Raw genomic sequence first — 23,239 nt, forward strand, 5'->3', positions numbered from 1 at the left:
GTAACCTGTGTTTATTATACATTATCCCCCATAGTCCTTTATCGTTGGACCTAGGCAGCATGATGTCTTAGGCCGGCCCAGAGAGTGAGTGAGTGAATAATATAATATATATGTTCAGAAACATATTAGTAATATATCTAAATCGGGTTCATGCAAAGAGGGTGAAAAGGTATTAAAGAAAAACACACTTATTGCATCAAATTTACAAAGCCAACCTTTTAAAAGCTTTCCTCATTTCTTTCTCGGGATGAGGAATATATCGGTTGTAGACTGAGGATTTCCATCTGCCCAATCTTTTAATGATATGCACTGGAGTGTCAGTGTTGAAGGAGACCGAAGCTGCCCCTATTCTAAATGAAAGACCCGAGACATGGATACAACCCAATCTTAGGAGTAGTGTTCTGATGTAGAAGATGAATTTAGCCGTAGTCAGAGGGATTCAGTGAGAGTAGTGGTGAAATGTGTGTGGCATGACTGAGTGTGGGTAAGTAAGAGTCAAGTATTTTAACTGGGCACTAGTTCTAGGTGGGATAAAGTGGTATAGCGGATGGATGAGTAGTTTGGTTCGTTTTAGAGGTTTGTAGAGAAAGTATATAGTGATCATGATTTTTAGCGATATCCAATATTTTTAAGGTGGTCTCAAACAAACATAAAATGCTCTATAAAATTTGTGGGAATATCGAATAGTCGTGTACAGTAAATCAGAGAGGGCTCAGAATATCAAACCATCGATCAGTAACCTGGATAAAGTAGGGGGTCTATCTGTTTTATTAAATACACGTTAATATGTTTTTAATGGGATAGGACGTTAGGAAAGGTGTGTGATTGGGATAAGTGGTTGTGGCTGTATTTACCTTATCCTGGGGCCGACCTGGCTCCTAAGCTTGAGCCGCGCGTGGCTGGATCACTCCTGCCTCCACACGAGCCGCATGCGGCTTGATCTCCTCTTCTGACTTAGCCGCGTGCACTGACCGCAGTGATCGGTCACGTGGCCCGCCTGGCACTAGGAGTACGGCTCGAGTCACGAGCTCGCTCTTAAAGGGGCAGTGGGAGCCAAAAGTTGATTCAGGCTCCCATTGGCCCACGTCATTCCAGCACACCCACACACGAACGTTTTGGGGGCGTAGGCATGACGTGGGCCAATCAAATGTTAAAGGATATTTAAACTTCCCTAGCCCTATCCACTTTGTCCTATCGTGGTTTCTCTGTCAGTACCCTTTAGTGCGTTCCTTGATCTATTTTGTTTATTTTGGTATTGACCATGGCTTTGTTCTTGACTCTGAATTTCTCTTTAACCCTTTCCTGTCTTGTTTGCCCGTGTGACTGATTACCATCTACCTGACTCTGGTTTGTTTTCATAGTCTCTCCATGACCTCGTCTCGTTTCTGATTACGCTTTATCTCTGTCTGACGTTTAGTCTGGCCATTCTAAGTCCAGGTAATAAGTTATATCCTAGTCTTGTCCTTTGCTATCCTAAACTCTGTGTGTTGGGGTATTACATCATGACATTATAATAGGGCCATGGGCCCTGCAGGTTTAGGACAGCAAATGGCCTCCTATGAGGCAAGATTTTAAGAACAGGATCACCGTATGGACCAGATTGCCCAGGCCCATCAGACACTTTTGTCCAGAAATGCTTATTTGGCCCCTGAGACACTGGTATGCGTACCATCTCAACCCGTACCTCCCATTCCAGAGGCATCTATCCTGACTAGAGATGTCCCGAATAGTTCGCTGGCGAATAGTTCCTGACGAACATAGCTTGTTCGCGTTCGCCACAGATGGCGAACATATGCATGTTCGGTCCGCCCCCTATTCGTCATCATTGAGTAAACTTTGATCCTGTACCTCACAGTCAGCAGACACATTCCAGCCAATCAGCAGCAGACCCTCCCTCCCAGACCCTCCCACCTCCTGGACAGCATCCATTTTAGATTCATTCGGAAGCTGCATTCTTTTTTTTTTTTTAGACAGAAGTGTGTTATATTTGGGCATGCTAGGCTGAACGTGCGTATATCATGGCTAGTTGCACTGAGGGTATGAGTATATAGCAGTACATTGTTGTGAAAGATGGCTGTGTGTGTGTGTGTGCGTGTGCGTGTGCATGTGCGTGTGTGTGTCATCTCTAATTACCTCAATTTTTCCAGACTTTATATTTCAGACTGGGCCCCAGAAAACAGCATTAATTAACACCCAGCACTCACAAGCAACCAAGCCCTGCAGAATCTTCTAAGCAGAAGTATCCTCTCTGGAAGGTACCCACTCACCCAACAACCTCAGCCCAACCCCCCTCAACTCAGGAAAACCTTAATTCTATTGACCTCCAACAGCTGTCAGCTGATATTGATTCGCAACTGCTATCCATCCCTTCCCTCTCCTGTCCCTCACTGGCCATCTCCACATATAACACTACCCTCACCTCTGCCTTAAACGGTGCAGCCCTGCTCCAAACAAGCACCTCAAGGAGGATACGACCCCAACCGTGGCATACTAAATCAACACGCTACCTCCAAATATGCTCCTATTGTGCTGAACGCTCCAGGAGGAAGTCTTGCACCCAGTCAGACTTTTTCCATTATAGATTCATATTGTGTTTATGTAGCTCTTGCCCTTGCCCTTGCCAAACAGTCATACTTTTCCTTTCGCATTAGTTCATGCTCCCGCAATCTCAGACGTCTCTTTCATACCTTTAATTCCCTTCTTCGCCCTGCTGTGGCCACCCCCCAAACTAACCTTACTGCCCATAGCTTTGCATGTTACTTTACCAACAAGATTGAACAACAAAGGAAAGAATTCTCCCCTCCTTGCCGTTCTCTCTCTCAACCACACGTAGATAATGCCTTTCCTACATTTCAGACTTTCTCCCCGGCTACTAAACAAGAGGTGGCTGCGCTTCTCGCCCCACCACTTGCCCGCTCGATCCTGTCCCGTCTCACCTTATCTGATCTCTCTCCCCTTGTCTTGTGCCTTCCTTAACACACATGCTCAACTGCTCTCTCTCCTCTGGCATTGTCCCTGCTGACCTTAAACATGCCACTGTAGTACCTATCCTGAAAAAAACATCTCTTGACCCGTCCTCACCCTCTATCGTCCTACATCCCTGCTCCCTTTATCTTCAAAGCTTCTGGAAAGACTTGGCTTTACCCATGTCTCTCACTTCTTCAATTCCAACTCTCTCTTTGTCATGTTTAGGGTGTAGCTTGCACGTTATCAACTGTGTATTTAGATCAGCAGCTCCACCACTAGTTATAAATCAAGTGTGAGTCGCCCCATGAGATGAGACTAGTGAATAACATAATACATGAATGGTTAACGTAAAGGCATGTAAGGAACTACGACAATAAACTCTTTAGGAGGTGAAATAATGACATGTTTAAACGCTTGCTACTTTACGATTAGTTAATGTGCAGAGAGTAGTTCATGTGATCAAAGGCATGGTGTGGAGGATCGGCTATAGTGGGACATGCTTGGCAGGCTGCTGTTTACTGCTTGTGCTCATCCGATCCCTTCTGGGCGCCAGGTGCAGACCCTGGGAGTCCCTGATACCTGGAACAACAAAGGCAAGTCTCTAGATGAGTGCCGGGTTCGCAGCTTGAGGTGGTGGAAGCTTGTTTTGTCGGGTGGTCGGATCTGTCCCAGTGATGCTTCACGTCCGGTGCGGGATTGTGGTGGCTTAAGGTGGAGGTGAGTGCTTGACGTGGGGCAGGCTCTGCATTTCTGTTTGTGCCTCCGGTCCCATCTTTGACGCCTTTTGCGTTGGTGGATTTTAATGGGGACTGCTTTGCTTAGCTGTGGTGGAGCTTATTGGGGCTGTGGTGGAGCTTGTTAGGGCTTCCTGCTTGTTATTTGCTTCCAAAATTGATTAAAGAGTCTGTCCAGCTTAGACTCAATATCCTGCCATGCTTTGCTGGTACCAGGAGGACACGCGGCTGCCGTCATATTGGGAGAGTCGCAGATGAGTATGTCAGCCTGGGCGGCTGTGCTCTGTGCGTCCATTAGCTCCAGACAGCCTCTCAGGGGTGGACCAGGATAACCCCCACCGGTCCGAGGGGGGGGGTAACGGAGCTCCTGCCGGGAAGTAGCTGCTCCTGGGCATCCCAGGATCGGGAGATCGGCCGCCGCTCCAGCCCGGTGAGCACCAGGCCACACTTGCCACGCGGAGGTAAGTAAGACTCTGTCGAGTTGCTGACCGCTATTAAGCATGTCTGGTCGGTCAGGTAGGAGCAACATTGCTGGGTCATCCCCTTCTGGGGTGAAATTTGCTTGTTGATAGCTGCTTAAAGTGAGATATTGAGGGAGCTCACAAGAAGTGCGTCTTTCCTCCATGACAGCTAGGCCCCGCCCCCCGGAAGCTGCATTCTTAGTGAGAGGAGGGACAGTGTAGCTGCTGCTGATTTAATAGGGAAATCGATAGCTAGGCTAGTGTATTCAGTGTCCACTACAGTCCTGAAGGACTCATCTGATCTCTGCTGTAAGAACAGCGCCCCAAAAAGCCCTTTTTAGGGCTAGAACATCAGTCTGCTTTTTTTTTCCTGTGTAATCTAATTGCTGTTGCCTGCCTGCCAGCGTGTGTGTCAGGCTCACAGCGTATACTGTGCCCACTTGCCCAGTGCCACCACTCATATCTGGTGTCACAATAGCTTGCATTTTTAAAAAAAAAAGAAAAAAACTTTGACTGTAATATAATAGCAGTCAGTTCCTTCACACGTGTGCGTTTCAGGGCCTGCCAGCGCACAGTGTCACACAAGTGCAACTCATATCTGGTGTAACAGTAGTGTACATTAAAAAAAAAAAAAAAAAACTAGAAATTTGACTGTGAAATAATAGCAGTCAGTTTCCTTCACACGTGTGCGTTTCAGGGCCTGCCAGGGCACAGTGTCACACAAGTGCAACTCATATCTGGTGTAACAGTAGTGTACATTTAAAAAAAACAACCTAGAAATTTGACTGAAATAATAGCAGTCAGTTTCCTTCACACGTGTGCGTTTCAGGGCCTGCCAGGGCACAGTGTCACACCAGTGCAACTCATATCTGGTTTAACAGTAGTGTACATTAAAAAAAAAAAAAAAATACAGGGGGCTTTTTGTCACCTTTCGGGGACCCTTGGTGTTGTACGTGGCTGGGTGGAGGAAGAGACCTTCAATGACATCAGTGAGGACAAGGAACGGGACATGGCTAACTTGGTATCCAACCTTGTGCAAATGGGAAGTTTGCGGTTGTGCAAATGGACTGTTTGCGGTGCGTTAAACGGGGAGTTTGGTCTGTCACTGTGAAGCTGGCGTAACCCTTACACTACCTGATCGATACAACATCATACCTGATGTTTTAAAGCACGTTATTCCAAACAATTTAGGAATGTTAGGCGATTTATGCCTTTTATGGATTAAAACCAGACTCTGCATCAACTATGTAATTTTCCATGGGAGTTTTTCCATGGATCCCCCTCCGGCATGCCACAGTCCAGGTGTTAGTCCCCTTGAAACAACTTTTCCATCACTATTGTGGCCAGAAAGAGTCCCTGTGGGTTTTAAAATTCGCCTGCCTATAGGAGTCTATGGCTGGTTCGCCCGTTGGCGAACATTTGCGGATGTCCGCGTTCGGAAAATTTTATGTTCGCGACATCACTATCCTTGAAGTGCTTTAAAACCCATCTCTTTAGGAAAGCTTATCGCCTCCCAGAGTAACCTCTACCTTACATACTTGCTCTATTCTAAAGGGCCGCACGCTACTCTCTCCTCCAGCTCTGCTTCACTCCCACCTTATTTGATTGCCATTTCCTGTCCTATTGTGTTTTATACCCCACCTCCTATAGACTGTAAGCTCGTTTGAGCAGGGTCCTCCTATCGTTCCTGTAAGTTTTCTTGTAATTGTCCTATTTATAGTTAAATCCCCCCTCTCATAATATTGTAAAGCGCTACAGAATATGTTGGCGCTATATAAATGGCAATATATATATATATATATATTTGTGTTCGGGGCACTCTCATATGATATAGAATAAGATGGTTGTAGCGATGTAGCTTTAGGAATAATCGGTTGAGGTGTGCCGAAACCGACGTATGCTGTAGGCCGGTAAAAAGTGGGCTTACATAGAGGAAATACGAACAATGGGAGTGGAGGGTGGGGTTATTCGTCTGACCCACAAAGGTAAGTAGGGAAAGGGGGGGGGGTGGCGGGGGGAGTCCCTTTTGTAGGTCTATAGCCCCTCCCACAACTTCAGGCCATGCCTTCCAATTTGTGTTCGGGGCATTCTCATATGATATAGAATAAGATGGTTGTAGCGATGTAGCTTTAGGAATAAATCGGTTGAGGTGTGCCGAAACCGACGTATGCTGCAGGCCGGTAAAAAGTGGGCAAAAAGAGATATGAATGCAAAACATTATACAGGATCATAGTGCATTTGTTAACCATCGGGTAGACATTTTAATAAAAGCTTCCCGATTCCTGAATCGGCTGTGGTATGTAAGTCGCATAAGCCTATGATTCCGAGCGGCCCCATGTCTTTAACGTGTGCTGGGATATCTTGGCTATATAGTGCATGAACTTCCCTGTGGTAAGGACAGTATTGTACAGTGACAGTAATGGTTCAGTGGTGCGTATGGTGGCGTGCCCAAGAACGTAACCAGTACCTTAAACCAGCTGCTAGAGGAGCTTCCGCGATTCTCACTGAAAATCCCAGTGAGAAGACGCTGGACGTCCATACGAAAGCATTGAGTAATGCTTTCATATGGGCTGTTTGAATGAGCGCGTCTCTTGCCGCGCATGCGCATTCGGATCTGACATCGGCAAGGGGTGGAGAGTTGCCCAGCCCAGAGGGAGCCCGGCGCTGTAAGTGGCTGAAGGGGTTTTAACCCCTTCAGCCCAGCGGGAGGGGGGGCACCTAATGACCCTTTAGTGCCAGGAAAAAGTTTGTTTTCTTGGCACTAAAGCTCTTTCGTTACATGCACTAAGAAAAAATACTATATATATATTTTATATAAATAAAAATCTTGCACTCCTTGTATATCCCTTATTCTGATGAAAGTTTGCAATTTCAAACTGAAACATTGATTTTTATTTGAGCATTAAAAGCTACGTTTTACTTGGTTTTCCAAAATCCCCTTCCTAACTGCCTACAATCCTACATTTTCTTCATTTGGTCCACAAACATCATTGCTTTCATTGCTCCAAAACAAATTAATAGAGGCACTCTATACCATAATCACGATTGCCAATTATATTGCTTATTGTGCAAATTTAATTTAAAGACAGTCTCCCCTTTTTGTGTCAAAATATTGGATTAGTCGGATTAGACTCACATTTGGATGGTAATACGCTGAGAGCAGGTTAAGCGGGGAAAAGGGTGAGAGGGGGGAGTGAAGAAATGCAATCAGGTAAATATAAGGTAAAAAGGGGTTTGCAGTTTGTGTTTCACTAACCAAAGTGGGTGTAGAGTCATGGTGTAGAGTCGTCCACAGATTAGTTATAGGTTATGTCTTCCCTATCGGAAAGTATTGGATTGGCTGAGATCATTGATCGATGATCTGAGTCAAAGATGTGGAGCTTCACAGAGAAGACTAGCTATGCAAGGGCTGGAAGACAAGTAAACTAAATTTTTTAAACATGCAAGCGCTGGCCAGGTCACAAAACAGTAACTAGGACACAATAGCATTAGAAATACATTTGTATTTCTAACAGTGCAATGATCATTTAAGATTCACATACCATATGAACTGGATTTAGGAATTCACACAAACCAAACCTTTTTATTTTAAGTATTTCCCATCTTTATTTCATGTGTGTGCACGCACATAAATTAGAGGAGTTACAGCAAGTCTTCTACGGTTATGATTTGACAGATAGTGCAAATAAATACATTCTTTGGGTCACACGTTCAGAACCTCAGCTTTAACATAAATCCTCTGTGTAGCAAAATATAATATACTACTACAAGTGTACACTTTATTTTATAAGTCCAAAATATTTCTTACAGTACTAAGTACAAAGCATCAAAACTGAAACTTGACTCACTTACCTTCTAGAAAAACCAAAATTTAAAAACATTATCTGTATTGAGTGTGTATATACAGTAAAATATATATATTACACAAACTGTATATACCCACTCCATCTACTATAAAATGTATTATGGCAAGTAACCGTTACATTCTACAACGTTCCATCGTTTGGATCTCAGTGTTTAGCACTCTATGATACAGCAGTCTTTATTTCCAAGAATATTAAAGCGGAATTTAAATAACATCAGTTTGTAATTGTACTTAAAAGTCAGTATTAAGGATAGTTATGTTTCCTGGGAGGTGTAATTTTTAGTTTTTTAGTTGTCTCTTTATTGCTATCTTCTGTTTCCAGGGTTATTGATGCGTTTACTTGTTGTTAATGGAACCAGATTGCCACTTGGACTGCCACTAGTACTGTTGGTAGAGGAGCCATTTACCACAAAGCAATCTATTTTGTTCTCTAGTTTTCCCAGGCGTTGCAGGATGTCATCCAAAAGTACTGCAATTGTTCTCTTCAAGTCAGCTGTATAAAAAGTGGAGAGAGAAAAAAATACAAATATATATATATAAATGAAGAGTAATATATACACATGCTGCACAGCTAATGCAAATATATTACTGTTTATTTAAACGATAAAATGTCCTTTTTAAACTTTGTAATAGGAATCATAGAAAGAGTAAGTAAACATTTGACCCAGTTTTTCAAATATATACAAAGGTCTATTCCTATGTAATCATTTGCTCTTATATTTTCTTTGGGATAACTTTACACAACAGGATTTCTTAAATGTTTTTATAATTAATATTGCTGCAATTTTATCATAATTAAAATAATTTTATAGTGCCAACATATTCGGCAGCGCAGTACAATAGGTAAACAAGACAAACATAGAATTCTAATAAGAAGTGTATGACATACAGTAGGTGACGATGGCTCTGCCCAAACGAGATCACAATCGAAAAGGTTTATGCACTAAAACAACTACATTAATATGTAACAGTTTTTGGTGCTTAGAATTAAAGGGACACTATAGTCACCAGAACCATTACAGCTTAATGTAGAGGAGCTGGTGGCTATAGCCTGTCCCTGCAGGCTCAGCAATGTAAACACTGCCGTTTCAGGGAATAGGCCGTGTTTACATTGCTGCGTAGGAACACATATAGGTGACAGTCCTTCAGTATGCAGCACTGGATTTCAGCGTCTCCAAGCTCTGCATGGAGGCGTTGAACATTCCCTATAGAGCTGCATTAATTCAGTTTTAGCGCAACGCTGCATTTTTCCGCATATGTGCAATAGCCTCTCAAAGCTTTCCTATAACAGTGTGCGCGCATGTGTGAAGAGTGCATAGGGTCTATGCTGCATGTAGGTGGGAGAGATGTGAAAATCTATCTTAAATGGACATAATGGGGGGGCATAATGATGCAAGCCTTGGTGGTCCACTGCTGGCATGTTCACTTTAGCCTGCAGTTGCAGTCTGACTCTTCTTTCCTTCTGTGAGCATAGCACTGTATCGGAGCGTTGCCATGGTAATGCGCGGCAACGTTCCAAACAGCCTGCTTGCGGGAGGAACACAGAGCCTCCCAAGCCCTTCGCTCCGCTGGAACTAAGTGTCAGCGGACCGGTGAGGGAGATCTTTTATATCTTCAACAGCCAGAGAGGGCTTACAGCAAGGCTGGCTCTGCATGGGCTAACAGGGGAGATGAAAGGATCTCCATTGCCGGTCTTGGTCTACAGCCATCGAGGACAACTGGGCGTTTTCTGCAGAACTCACCACCACCCACTTGAAATTCCAAACCACCCACTAGTGGGTGGTAGGGACCAGGTTGACTACCCCTGATCTAGACAGTGATTCTCAACACTATAGTGTTCCTTTAAAGTGGCTGTGAGTATGGTAATAAGAACGTTCCATTAAGAAAGCATACCAGCGTTACTGATGAGTGGTGTTTATTGCAATATTCTGGTTAGCATTAACTTTCAGTTCATAGTTAGTTGTTTTGGCCAATTACTGGTTAATTATATTCCCAATACACCTGCAAAGTATTTCTGTAGAATAGAATGGTTTTCTCAAGTGCTGGCCAAAGTAAATGAAGGATACCTGATCAATCATGCTGCAGTCTTTCATTGTCCTCGTAGTATGCTTTGTCCTGTTTAGCAGCCTATTCTGAAAGGTCACTTGGAATGGGGCTGGTATATTATAATAAAAGTACACCAGGTTCCTAAAACCACAATTTATTACCTTATCCTCTAAAACCCAATCGGTACTTCATTAATTATAATCTTAACCTCTTGCCTCTATCTAAAACAAACCTATACCTTATGAACTCTCAATAGAACCATACAGAATGCAAGTGTGTACGTCTGGTTTGTTTAGTGGCATATGCATGTTTTTTTCTAGACATTTCATCTACTTTAAGTAGCTGTCACTTCATCTATATGAAATACTCAGAAATCCACTGATTGCATTCTAATTTCATTACACAGCCTGTATAAATCAAAGTAGGGATTCATTTGACTTCCGGTCAAGTCAGAAGTACAGTTATGTCAATTCCCAACAGCAATCGCTAGGAATGTCTGTGGGAAAGGAAACTTCTTGCACAACTTGCTGTACAGATAATCCTGCAGGATCTTTTACACCAGGAGTGCCCAAAAGGGAGATCCCCAGATGTTGTAGAACTAATGAATGACGATGATTTTGGAATGACGATGCATCATGGAAGCTGTAGTTTTAAAACATCTGGGAATCTAACTTTTGGGCACCCCAGTTATAACCTTAGTGTTATACTCTTGCTCGAGAGTAAGACAGTGAGGCAAGTGTCTGCATGTGAACCTCCTGGTGAAGAGATGGCTGTGCCATTGTGAGCTACAACATTCAAGTAAAATATCCCATTACACCCTCAACTGACCACGACCATCAGCTTTGTAAAATGAGCTTTAATTACGTATTTTGGTTTGGACAGCAGCTTTTGCCGCTATTGCTGCAGAGCCTTGGTGCTGTCTGTCAGGATATGCAATGTGGAAACAAAAACAAAAAAACGTATGTGTCTGTATGGAAAGATGGGGCAAATAGCGTATATATTACTAAAAGACTGCTTAAGGTTATTTTTTCACAATTCACAGAACTTCCCCAAACTATACATTAAAGAATATACAACTGTTAGGAGGTTTCAAAACCTTGAGGGAAACAAGCCATTGTGGTTAAAATGACATCGAAACTGTAAAAAGTTGTACAGTATTTGTTTATGGGGGGGAGAGGGGGGAGAATAATTGCATACAGTGAATGTAGATGGGTGTGACATCCTGTGGATGATCATTAACCCCTTAAGAGTGTGTGTGTGGGGGGGGGGGGGGGGGGGATAAGTTCAAAATGTGAATGGTTTAGTTTTGCAATGCAGACTTAAAGCGGCACTGTCATGCCGAACTTACCTTTCCTCAATCTCTTCCTCTTCTCCCCCTCTCTCAGGATCTGTTATTCTTTTCTTCCTGTCTTCTTTAGTTTTCTTTAAAACCATAAGACAAAGTAGGGACTCTTTGTCTTATGGGATTCCTCCGCTTGACCAGCTCTGACCAGCGGAGGAGCAAAGTGTGCTTCATTTCCGCTGGTCAGAGCAATTTTCCCATGATCCCTAGCTTTCCTCCCTGTTCCCACAATGCTTCCTGTCAGTATTGCCGAAAGTCCTGTCACTTAGACAGAACGCCGGCAAAACTGCCGAATTGCATCCTAACAGAATGAGCACTGTTTCTCCATTGGTGTTGGGATGCAATTCGGTACTTTGTTCGGATCGGAATTTCATTCAAATGAATGAAACTCCGATCCTATTCATTGCTGTGGCTGCATCTTGCAGCCGCTTAGTAGATAACTCCCTAATTCCCACGGTATCAGGGAGCTATCTACTAAAAGGCTGAAAGACCTGAATTGGTCTTTCAGCCAACTTTACTAATACTAAGTAAAGATTACTTAGTATTAGTAAATAATATGCCCCTACTCGCTATACCGCGAGTAGGGGCATGTCTAGTAAGCAGTGAGCAGCCTGTGGCTGCTCACTGTAGAAAAAAAATAAAAAAAATATTGCCCCCCACCCCTAAATGACGGGTGGGGGCCGTAAAGTAAAATAAGGGAGGGAGACCTATTGTCGTCCCCCCCCGGCCCCCACCCCTGAGCGGTGGGTGGGGGCCATAAAGATAATGAGGGGGGGGGACCTACTGTCCTCCCCCCCGGCCCCCACCCCTGGCCGGCGGGTGGGGGCCATAATAGTAATAAAGGGGGGGGGGGGACCTACTGTCCTCCCCCCCGGCCCCCACCCCTGGGAAGCGGGTGGGGGCCATAATAGTAATAGGGGGGGGGGGGACCTACTGTCCTCCCCCCCCGGCCCCCACCCCTGGGCGGCGGGTGGGGGCCATAATAGTAATAAGGGGGGGGGACCTACTGTCCTCCAGCCCCCGGCCCCCACCCCTGGGCGGCGGGTGGGGGCCCTAATGGAAAAAAGGGGGGGGGACCTACTGTCCTCCCTCCCGGCCCCCACCCCTGGGCGGCGGGTGGGGGCCATAATAGTAATAAGGGGGGGGGGGGGATCTACTGTCTTCCCCCCCCCCCGGCCCCCACCCCTGGGCGGCGGGTGGGGGCCATAACGATAATGGGGGGGGACCTACTGTCCTCCCCCCGCCCCCACCCCTGGGCGGCGGGTGGGGGCACTAAGTAAATTCCCCCCCCCCCATCAAGGTGACTAGGGGTGCCCAAGCCCCTAGTCACCCACCCCCCACCCAAATAAAAAATGCCCCTACCTACCCCCCTCACCCTAAAAAATAGTGAGGGGGGAATAAAATTGCTAACCTGTAAAGTAAAATTAAACTTACCATTCGACGTCTTCTTTTTTTCTAAAATCTTCATTTTTCAGCCCCAAAAAAGGCCAAATAAAAAACCATCATAGCCGTCGAACTAAAAATAAAATAAAAAACCCGAGCGCAAAAAAAAAACCCGACGAAAAAGAAAAAACCCGAGCGCACAAAAAAATAATCCATCTTCACCCATGGAGGGCTCCGCGCAGACTGAGCTCCGCAGGGCGGGGCAAGGCTTATAAAGCCTTGCCCCGCCCTGCAATTAGCCTAAGAACACTCTGATTGGTGGGTTTAAGCCAATCAGAGTGCTCTTTGTCATTTTACAAGCGTGGGAAAGTTCTTTGGAACTTTCCCACGCTTGTAAAATGACACAGAGCACTGTGATTGGATGGCTTGAAATCCATCCAATCACAGTGCTCTGTGTCATTTTACAAGCGTGGGAAAGTTCTTTGGAATTTTCCCACGCTTGTAAAATGACACAGAGCACTGTGATTGGATGGATTTCAAGCCATCCAATCACAGTGCTCTGTGTCATTTTACAAGCGTGGGAAAGTTCTTTGGAATTTTCCCACGCTTGTAAAATGACACAGAGCACTGTGATTGGATGGCTTGAAATCCATCCAATCACAGTGCTCTGTGTCATTTTACAAGCGTGGGAAAATTCCAAAGAACTTTCCCACGCTTGTAAAATGACACAGAGCACTGTGATTGGATGGATTTCAAGCCATCCAATCACAGTGCTCTGTGTCATTTTACAAGCGTGGGAAAATTCCAAAGAACTTTCCCACGCTTGTAAAATGACAAAGAGCACTCTGATTGGCTTAAACCCACCAATCAGAGTGTTCTTAGGCTAATTGCAGGGCGGGGCAAGGCTTTATAAGCCTTGCCCCGCCCTGCGGAGCTCAGTCTGCGCGGAGCCCTCCATGGGTGAAGATGGATTATTTTTTTGTGCTCTCGGGTTTTTTCTTTTTCGTCGGGTTTTTTTTTTTGCGCTCGGGTTTTTTATTTTATTTTTAGTTCGACGGCTATGATGGTTTTTTATTTGGCCTTTTTTGGGGCTGAAAAATGAAGATTTTAGAAAAAAGAAGACGTCGAATGGTAAGTTTAATTTTACTTTACAGGTTAGCAATTTTATTCCCCCCTCACTATTTTTTAGGGTGAGGGGGGTAGGTAGGGGCATTTTTTATTTGGGTGGGGGGTGGGTGACTAGGGGCTTGGGCACCCCTAGTCACCATGATGGGGGGGGGGGGATTTACTTAGTGCCCCCACCCGCCGCCCAGGGGTGGGGGCGGGGGGAGGACAGTAGGTCCCCCCCCATTATCGTTATGGCCCCCACCCGCCGCCCAGGGGTGGGGGCCGGGGGGGGGGGAGGACAGTAGATCCCCCCCCCCTTATTACTATTATGGCCCCCACCCGCCGCCCAGGGGTGGGGGCCGGGGGGGGGAGGACAGTAGGTCCCCCCCCCCTTATTTCCATTAGGGCCCCCACCCGCCGCCCAGGGGTGGGGGCCGGGGGCTGGAGGACAGTAGGTCCCCCCCCCTTATTACTATTATGGCCCCCACCCGCCGCCCAGGGGTGGGGGCCGGGGGGGGGAGGACAGTAGGTCCCCCCCCCCTATTACTATTATGGCCCCCACCCGCCGCCCAGGGGTGGGGGCCGGGGGCTGGAGGACAGTAGGTCCCCCCCCTTATTACTATTATGGCCCCCACCCGCCGCCCAGGGGTGGGGGCCTGAGGGGAGGACAGTAGGTCCCCCCTCATTCCCATTATGGCCCCCACCCGCCGTCCAGGGGTGGGGGCCGGCGGGGGAGGACAGTAGGCCCCCCGTCCCCCCCTTATTACCCTTTTTTTTTTTTTTTTTACAGTGAGCAGCCAGAGGCTGCTCACTGTTTAGTGGACATGCCCCTACTCGCGGTATAGCGAGTAGGGGCATTGGGGAGATTTTAATCTCCCTTGTGCTATTATGGGGGTCATATTGACCCCCATAGAGTGAGGGGGGGACCTGGGGGGCTTATGAAGTGGTGGGGAGCTCTGCTCCCTGCCGCTTCTATAGTTACATATTACAAGGAGGGAGCTGCACGCCGGTAGCTCCCTCCTTGTAATAAACTGATCGAACAAACGAACACTGATACTCAGTGTTAGTTTGTTCGTCTGATTTTTTCTATTCATTCATTCGTCTGTCTGATGAATGAATGAATAGGTGAAATTCCCGTTCGCATGTCCAGGTGTTTCACTGGGCATGTGCGGGAATCTCAGGGCTATCTAGTGTGGGCAGATGACGTGTCCCACAGGGACTTCACCTACCCACACAAAGATGGCGGCGCCCTGAATAAAGATCGGGCAGAAAATAAAGAATAAAAAATAGGTAATGTGGGGGGCATAGGGGCATTTGGGGATGACTAGGGGGTCGATTGGATGTAGTTGAGGCGGGAGGGGGGTTAAAAAAAAAAACGGAATTCGGCATGACAGTGCCGCTTTAATTTGTGAACCTACTACAGTGGGTCTGTACAGGTGTGTAGTATAATATTATATTTATATTACTACACACACACACACACACAATACATCTACATTTACAACAGTGAGAAAAAATAAAATAACATTCTAAAAACAGATTATCTGTAGCTGTCCAATCACAGACTTCTCAAGGCATCTCCCTGAGAAGTTTTTTCAAGGCAGGTGCCCCAATTGATGCCTCTGCACTAGAAAGTTTAACTAATTTGAGTTAAACAAAACAAGACGTAACAGAACTGGTTGTTGTTGGTAGCCAGGGGGTGTAACAAGGCTAATTTATAAAAAAAAAAATCTGCTCTTTTTTGTAAAACAACAAAAACACTTCATACAAACAAGTTAAAGTACAATATGTGAGTGGAGTGGATCCTTTTAGCCTAATCCAGTCAATCACTAACATTGTACTTGCTTGGATGAGGGAATTGGTGAGTATGTCAGTAACGGACATTCACTCAAGTTTTCATTTTCTAATTCAGTGATAAAGGCTTACATAGGTGATTTAAAAAAAAAAAAAAAAAAAAAATATAAACACTTGTGCAAGTGAAAAGGGAGTGATAGACTTATTACACACGTGTTGGCAATATATTCAATTTCTAGAGGGGCGTGGCCTGGACGAGCATGGTGCAGGACGCTCGGTAAAGGAGCTCCGCACCCCTGGCCGACAAAAAAGCAAAATACAGCCCTTGCACGAGAGGTGATGGTCCGGAATAAAAAGCTACCAGTCTCGGGGACGGCTGCAGTGAGCTCCCCAAGGCGAAATACGGGACCTGATGGACGAATACATTGCGACGCCATCGGACCTGCGAGGCCCCTCACACGCCGACAAAAATGGCGCCTGCCTCTCCGAGCTCGGAGAGTACAGGGGAATCCCTGCCGAGCAGCGAGCAAGGGGAAGATCTCACGCAGATCTCAGAGAGAATGCTGACCAAAGCAGACACGGGCACCTTGGTCCGGGAAATGCGAGCGGCCCTACGGGAGGAATTAGCAGGCCTACGCAAATACCTGAACGCGCTGGAACAGAGGGTGGAGGAAGTGGAGATGGCGGCCCACGGATGCGAGCAGCAACACAGGGCCTCAGAGGTGGCGGCGACGAGACAGGGGAATATGCTTCTTACCCTCCGCAGGCAAGTCGAAGATCTTAAAAATAGAAGCAGACGCAACAACATCCGCATCCGCGGGCTGCCAGAGACGGAGGCAGAACCGCTACAAGCCACACTGGTAGCATTATTTCAGCAAATCCTAGGAACAGATGCACCCGATGAGCTCAGGCTTGAGTGCGCACATATAGCACTTGGACCAATGCGACAGGATGGCAGCAAGGAGGGGGGGATCCGAGGGAGCCCTGCCTGCGGCGAAAGAGTAATTGTGAGGTCTGGAGGGGGGAGTGAGCGTCTGGGGGCATTGTAGGCCGCATAGACCCACAATAGAGGACACTGAAGCGAGTGACCCACCCTGAGCATGCGCACTAAACAGTCAGTTACCACAGCCCAAGGGTCACCCCGCACCAGCAGACTGGCCTCACCCCCTCATTGCACCCACACGACTAAGAACAGGGGCCCATGCCCATCCAAACAAAGCTAGAGAGAGCCAACGACCCACTCTCACTAGGAACATAACTTATACCTGCTGATCACTCGACAGCAGGGTACACAATATACACAGCAGTTCCTGCGCAGGTGCAGTCTAAGTCAGGTACCCACAGACAAACATCTTCCCCGAACTGGTGGGGGGAGTGCGGAACACTATCTAGAAGGTGCCCTGCACGACGCCCCCACCACAGGTGTCAAGTCTACGTAAACCCACTAACGGATCTCTACTCACGGCCAAAACCAGGCATTCACCCCCAGTGTCTGTCTGACACCGTTCTTTCCCCCCTCCCCAGCGCCCACCATGGGACCGGCTGTGGTCCAACAACGAACGCGCCCAAACGGAGGTCACACCTGCTACGCACCCCCTGGACGGAACGGGTATCAGTCGCGTTCCTACAGGAAACCAACTTCCGAGGAGACCGGGACCCGAACTTGAGAGACACAAAATATGCCCAGGGCTTCTTCGCGAACCACCAAACAGCCAAAAAAGCTCGAGCCCAGACTCAACACCTTTAGAGGGGTCAGCTCCTATCCGCCTCATGGTCTAAAAGACATAAGGGACACACTGCGCGGGGCAGGCCTGGTGGACTGTTGGAGAGCCCTACACCCGGGTGATAGAGTTCACACCTACTGCTCCACGTTACACAAACGGTACAGCAGGCTGGATTATATCTTCATGGCACAGGAGCTCCTCCACTTGCTCGTCTCGTCTGAGATTCGTCCACTGGGCTGGTCCGATCATTACCCTGTACTGGGGCTGGTCCGATCATTACCCTGTACTGACATGCATCAAGTCCCCCTTGTTCCGGCCCAGAACCTGACAATGGAGGATGGACGAAATCAACCCTGACGGATGCTACCACTGTCACGGAACTCCGAACAACACTAACCACATTCTTCGAAGAAAATGAACCCCCTGACATGCCAGCCCTTACCCTATGGGAGGCACATAAGTGCGTGATCCGGGAAATGCTAATCAAAATATGCACCCAGAGGAAGAAAGAGCAGCAGAGGTGCACAGAGGAGCTCTACAAACAGATCTCAGAACTGGAGGAGGCACATAAGGCCACGCAATCCGAAGAGGACTACAAGGCCCTACTGGACACCAGGAAGACTCTTCGTGACATCTAACAACGGAAACTGCAACATACTATTCGCAGGTCCCACCGCTTCTTTTATGAATATTCGGATAAATGCGGCCGCCTACTAGCCAGAATGCTCCAAAAGAGGAGACTCATGTGTCACATCACCAAAATCCGAACTAAAGAACAGACAACAACCCAGATGCCGGATAGAATAGTGGAATCCTTCCGGGAATTCTATGAGACCTTATATAATCTACCCACCGTGACTACCCCAGAATCGATACACCATAGGGACTTGCGGATATCGGAGTACTTACAGGAGCATGTCACTAAAACGCTAAGCCAAGAGGCGGCGGAGGAGCTGGAAGCACCCATATCGCTAGAGGAGCTCCAGGCGGCACTAAAAGGATCCAAGCATAACAAAGTCCCGGGCGGGTTGCCGGTCAAATATCTCAAGGAATTTGGGGAAGTGCTGCTGCCCAGATTCCTTAATGGCATTAACTCCCTCCTGGAGGGAGGGACGCTCCCACGGGACTCCCTAGCAGCGACGATAGCGGTCATCCCAAAGGAAGGTAAGGACCCAGCCAGCTGCTCCAGCTACAGACCGATCTCACTTCTAAATGCAGATCTAAAGCTCTTCACGAAGATACTTGCCACCCGCATCAGTAATGCTCTCCCGGAACTGGTGAGCCCCGATCAGGTTGGCTTCATCCCTGGTCGAGAGGCCAGGGACAACACCATCCGTGCTTTAAACATCATTCACGCGGCCGGGAGCTCCGCATAGAAGCTCATACTGCTCTCCACCGACACAGAGAAGGCTTTCGATCGGGTGGACTGGAGGTATAAGAAGGCTATGCTACAGGCTATGGGTTTCAGACCGCACCTGATGACCTGGATTTTTTCACTATACACGACCCCAACTGCTAGGGTACGGGTCAACGGCGTTCTCTCCGCTCCAGTTTTTATACGAAATGGGACGAGACAGGGCTGCCCGCTCTCCCCCCTCCTGTTTGCCCTCTCCCTGGAACTGTTCCTGGGGGCGGTCAGACGGGATGGGGGAATAGGGGGGTTACACCATGAGGGGCACGACGCACAAGGTGGCCGCATATGCTGACGACATGCTGTTCTTCATCAGCGACCCCTTGGTCTCCATTCCGAATCTGCTGCGAGCCTTTGCGGAGTACAGGCTCATATCGAACATGAAATTGAATGCAGATAAGTCGGAAGCCATGCCCATCTCACTGACGGAACTTCTAATCGCCCACCTACAAACTCGGTTCAGGTTCACATGGTGCCGAACAAAACTTAAATACTTGGGGATATGGCTCTCCGCGGACCTGACCCAGCCCTCCGCGCACAACTTTGCCCCAATGCTACTCACGCTGAAACATGACCTGACACGATGGGCTAGCCTATGTGTGTCGTGGTTTGGCAGAATGAACGCTATTAAAATGAACCTCCTCCCGCGCCTGCTGTACCTCTTCCAGACACTCCAGATAAAAATTCCGACGTTGTTCTTCCGCACCATTTTGACCTACTACTGGGCAACACACCTACACCACGTAGTGGACTGGCATGCACTGAAGACAGACAAGATCTGGATACGCATGGAGCTGGTGCAGACGGAGGAGACGCTCCTGGCAGCTGTTTGGCTGGACGGGCCCCCGAGGAGTGAGCAGACACGGATCCACCCTTTCATATGGGCGGCTCTGCAGACGTGGTACTCCATAAGAACCAAACTCTCGCTAACCACAACATCACGGCCGCTGACACCAACCATTCACAACCCCAATGTAGCTGGTGGCCTCAAGCCACAGGACATCAAGACGCTCGGAGCAACGGATTTTACGCACATGCAACAATAGTGTGCGGCAGACGCCCTAAAACAACTCCCAGACCTCTTACCAGATAGAGCCCCGACAGGTCTGGAGAGATTCCGCTACTTCCAAATAAAAGCATACTACACATCACATCGCGGAAGACGCCTGTTTCACAGGAGCCTGACGGAGTTCGAGGAACTCTGCAGGGCCCGAACACACCTATGCAGGGGCGTCTCCACGCTATGCGCTCTGCTCCAAATGGCAGTCTGCCCTGAACCCGCGAGATACATGGCACGCTGGGAGGAAGCCACGGGAGTCACGCTTACGGAACAACAGTGGACGAAAATCCACATACTTGCACACCAAAGCTCTATGAGCTCTAAACACCAGGAGCTCAACTACAAACTGGTGACAATATGGTATAGAACCCCTGAGAGGCTACACCGGATGAACCCTGACGCCTCCGAAACATGCTGGAGATGCGAGGAGGCAGTAGGGACGGACTTACACATTTGGTGGTCCTGTAAAAAAATAGCTCCGTATTGGACACACACACGGATTAAGGAAATACTGGATACCGACAATAAGCTACAGCCACTTCAGATGCTCCTCCACCATACAGAGATGCCCATATCGAGATATAAAAAAAAAATCACTCACGAAACACCTACTAAACGCAGCCAAACTGCTCATCCCAGCCAGATGGCGCACCACACAGGTCCCCAATCTCCAACAGTGGATGGATAAGGTAGAAGAGACTCACGGATGGAGACACTCATAGCATCCCTGAGGGGAACCACAGAACGATACCTGCAGACGTGGACAACGTGGATCGACTTCATATCCCGAAGAGGGAACTAGGACCACAACCCAATGCACTTGACAGAAGGAAACCGGGATGGCCGGCTCTGCCTTGGCCCTGAGGGGGAGGCGTGGGCAATTGAGGAGGAAAGACGCTGGCAGCCGCGAGGGGCGCGAGGGGGCACGCTCCTCCGCCCGCGGGGGGGACATCCTCCCCTCCTCACACCCTAATCTTAGAACGCACGCCATAAGTGCTTTAAAGTGCACAATGTAAGCAAGAGGAGCCATGCACCTCGAAATCCGATCATATGCTACACAATCTAAAGCATATACTGGATACTATTGAAATACTGTTGGAGAAGCCTAACTAGAGAATGACTGTAAGAAGGTTACGCATATTGTTAAGATTTTCAGAAATACGAAGTTACAATTGATGTGATTGATTATCACATTCACACTATTCTGTGACAAAATGATAAAATGAAAATAAAGATTGTAAAAAAAAAATAATAATTCTACCTTGTGGGAAATGGGCAACTTTCTATATAGTCCCACAAACATATGCAATGGAATTAATTGAGAGTGCAGCCAAAGTGAAGTGTGTAGTAGCCGGTTTGTGAGGATTCTGAGAGAATTGCCGTCATCCTTTCTATTTAGCATTGTATTATTTAGCTACCGTGTATTTGAAGCGTATTACCTTTAGTGAAACAATTTTTTCCATTATGTATATTGATTTTTTTTATCTGACCGAGCGGATGCTGTGATTGCTTTGTATAAACCTACAGCCACAGGCATCTTGGGTTGAGCACAGTTGGTCCGATAACAGTGAAGTCTGACAAAACATGGCTGCAATGCCAGATTAAAAAAATAAATAAAGGAGGTGGAGCCAAGCGCCCAAAGCGAACGGTCGCATGGCCACAGAGCTCCAGGGCAAACAACTGAAAAACCAACTAAAAACGACTTTTACAACACCCAAATCCGCACAAAACCAAGCCCGGAGACCACCCTGAGATCCAGGAGAGTCGAATGGGGCGGAAAACTAAAAAGGCAAAGCCCGACAGACCCCGCCAGGGAATGGACATAGGGGAACTATGGCGGCAGGCACACGAGGCAGGAGGCGCCAAAATGGAGTCCCTACACGGTGGATGCTCGGACTTCACGGAGGGGTCGTCGGACGAAGGAGGGGGAGACTCCATGCTGACTCCCTCACAACCAAGGGGACCGCCACACACTAAGGCCCCCACCCCAGTAACCATGGAGGCAATTGGAGACCTCATGGCAGCTCACCATCAGAAGATCTCAGCCGATGTGGCCCTAATCAGGGAGGACATCAAAAGGCATTACAGACAGGCTGAGCAGGGTGGAGACCTCCTCTGCCAGCAACTTCGTCCAGATCACGGATCTGCAGAAAGCGATCAAAGATCTGCAACACAAAACCATACAGCAAGAAACCTTAATGGCCGCCCAAGAAGACAGGTACCACCGCAACAATCTCAAGGTGAGAGGAGTCGCGGATTCCATACAGGACACTGAACTACTGCATCTCATCAGACGCCTATTCGTGGAACTACTGACGCCCAAGGCAGCGAAAGCAATTATCTTTGAGGATCTATTTCGCATACCCCGGTCCGCAAAAGCCCCACAAACTGCCACAGGGGACTTAATACTAAAATTCCAAACGGCCAGAGAAAAGAAGATGGTCCTAGGGGCCACAATGGGACAGTCTTCCTACCCCTTTGAGGGGATGACCCTCTCTTTTTATACGGACCTGTCCGCGGGAACGCTGGCCTGGCGGAGATCTCTAAGCACATATACAGCCCTACTACGCCTACACCAAATCCAGTATCGCTGGGGCCCGAACCGCACCCTCACCATAAGCAAAGGAGAAACCAAGTACGTAGTCCACAACCCCCAAGAGGCCGTAGAGACGATACAGCATCTGAACATTCCCACGGACCCACACGGTCTGGCACCACACCTTGCTGGCCGTGCACAACGGCTGGGGAGCCACAGCGTGGATGCCCCGGAGTTTGTGCCCAGGAAGCCGCCAACTGACCCATACGCCACTGCCACTACATGAACGGGGCTGCAGACTTGCCAGCCACCGTAGCCGCTGTTGGAACTCACCGCGAGGAGCGGAGACGGGGTTTTACTGGGTTGTGACTGGGATATTAGCTGCTCGGGGGGGTTGTGTAAAGGTTTAGCAAACACTGTTTTGCCGTAGATATATATATGCAACGTCTTCCCTTCCTCGCTACCAACGTCTCGGAAACGCTGGTCTTTCCCGAACCCCAGCCTAACATAACACGCAGCGCATTTAGTTCACATGTGACCCCATCGCACATGCCCTGCATGCGATCTCTAGCGCCTACACAACAGCCAGGCTTCCTCACCCACACCGAGGGCCGGACAGGGACACACATCACTTAGGGGAACGCAGAGACCGCAGACACACTCAGCAGACCACACACACTCAGAACACACGCCGAACTTAAGGCTGGAAGGTAATCTTACGATCTTGATTTCACCCCCAGCCTGCAGATTTAACATGCTAAAACAAGTTCCAGAAGTTATAGCCAGAGTGCACGTTTTATTTATTAGTT

At 47.8% G+C, this 23,239-nt stretch overlaps 1 protein-coding gene across 2 annotated transcripts in view; it reads right to left on the reverse strand.

Annotated features, from left to right (window-relative positions):
* Positions 1 to 7,742: 7,742 nt before the first annotated feature.
* CCDC126 (coiled-coil domain containing 126) overlaps positions 7,743 to 23,239 on the reverse strand; it is a 42,202-nt gene continuing 26,705 nt past the window's right edge. For both annotated transcript variants that reach the window (XM_063452370.1, XM_063452371.1), the window contains exon 3: positions 7,743 to 8,520. In XM_063452370.1, coding sequence (XP_063308440.1) covers positions 8,333 to 8,520 — 188 coding nt within the window. In that variant the 3' untranslated portion in view covers positions 7,743 to 8,332. The remainder of the gene's footprint in view (positions 8,521 to 23,239) is intronic.

This window comes from Pelobates fuscus, chromosome 4 (genome assembly GCF_036172605.1).
Source record: "Pelobates fuscus isolate aPelFus1 chromosome 4, aPelFus1.pri, whole genome shotgun sequence".
Lineage (NCBI taxonomy): Eukaryota > Metazoa > Chordata > Amphibia > Anura > Pelobatidae > Pelobates > Pelobates fuscus.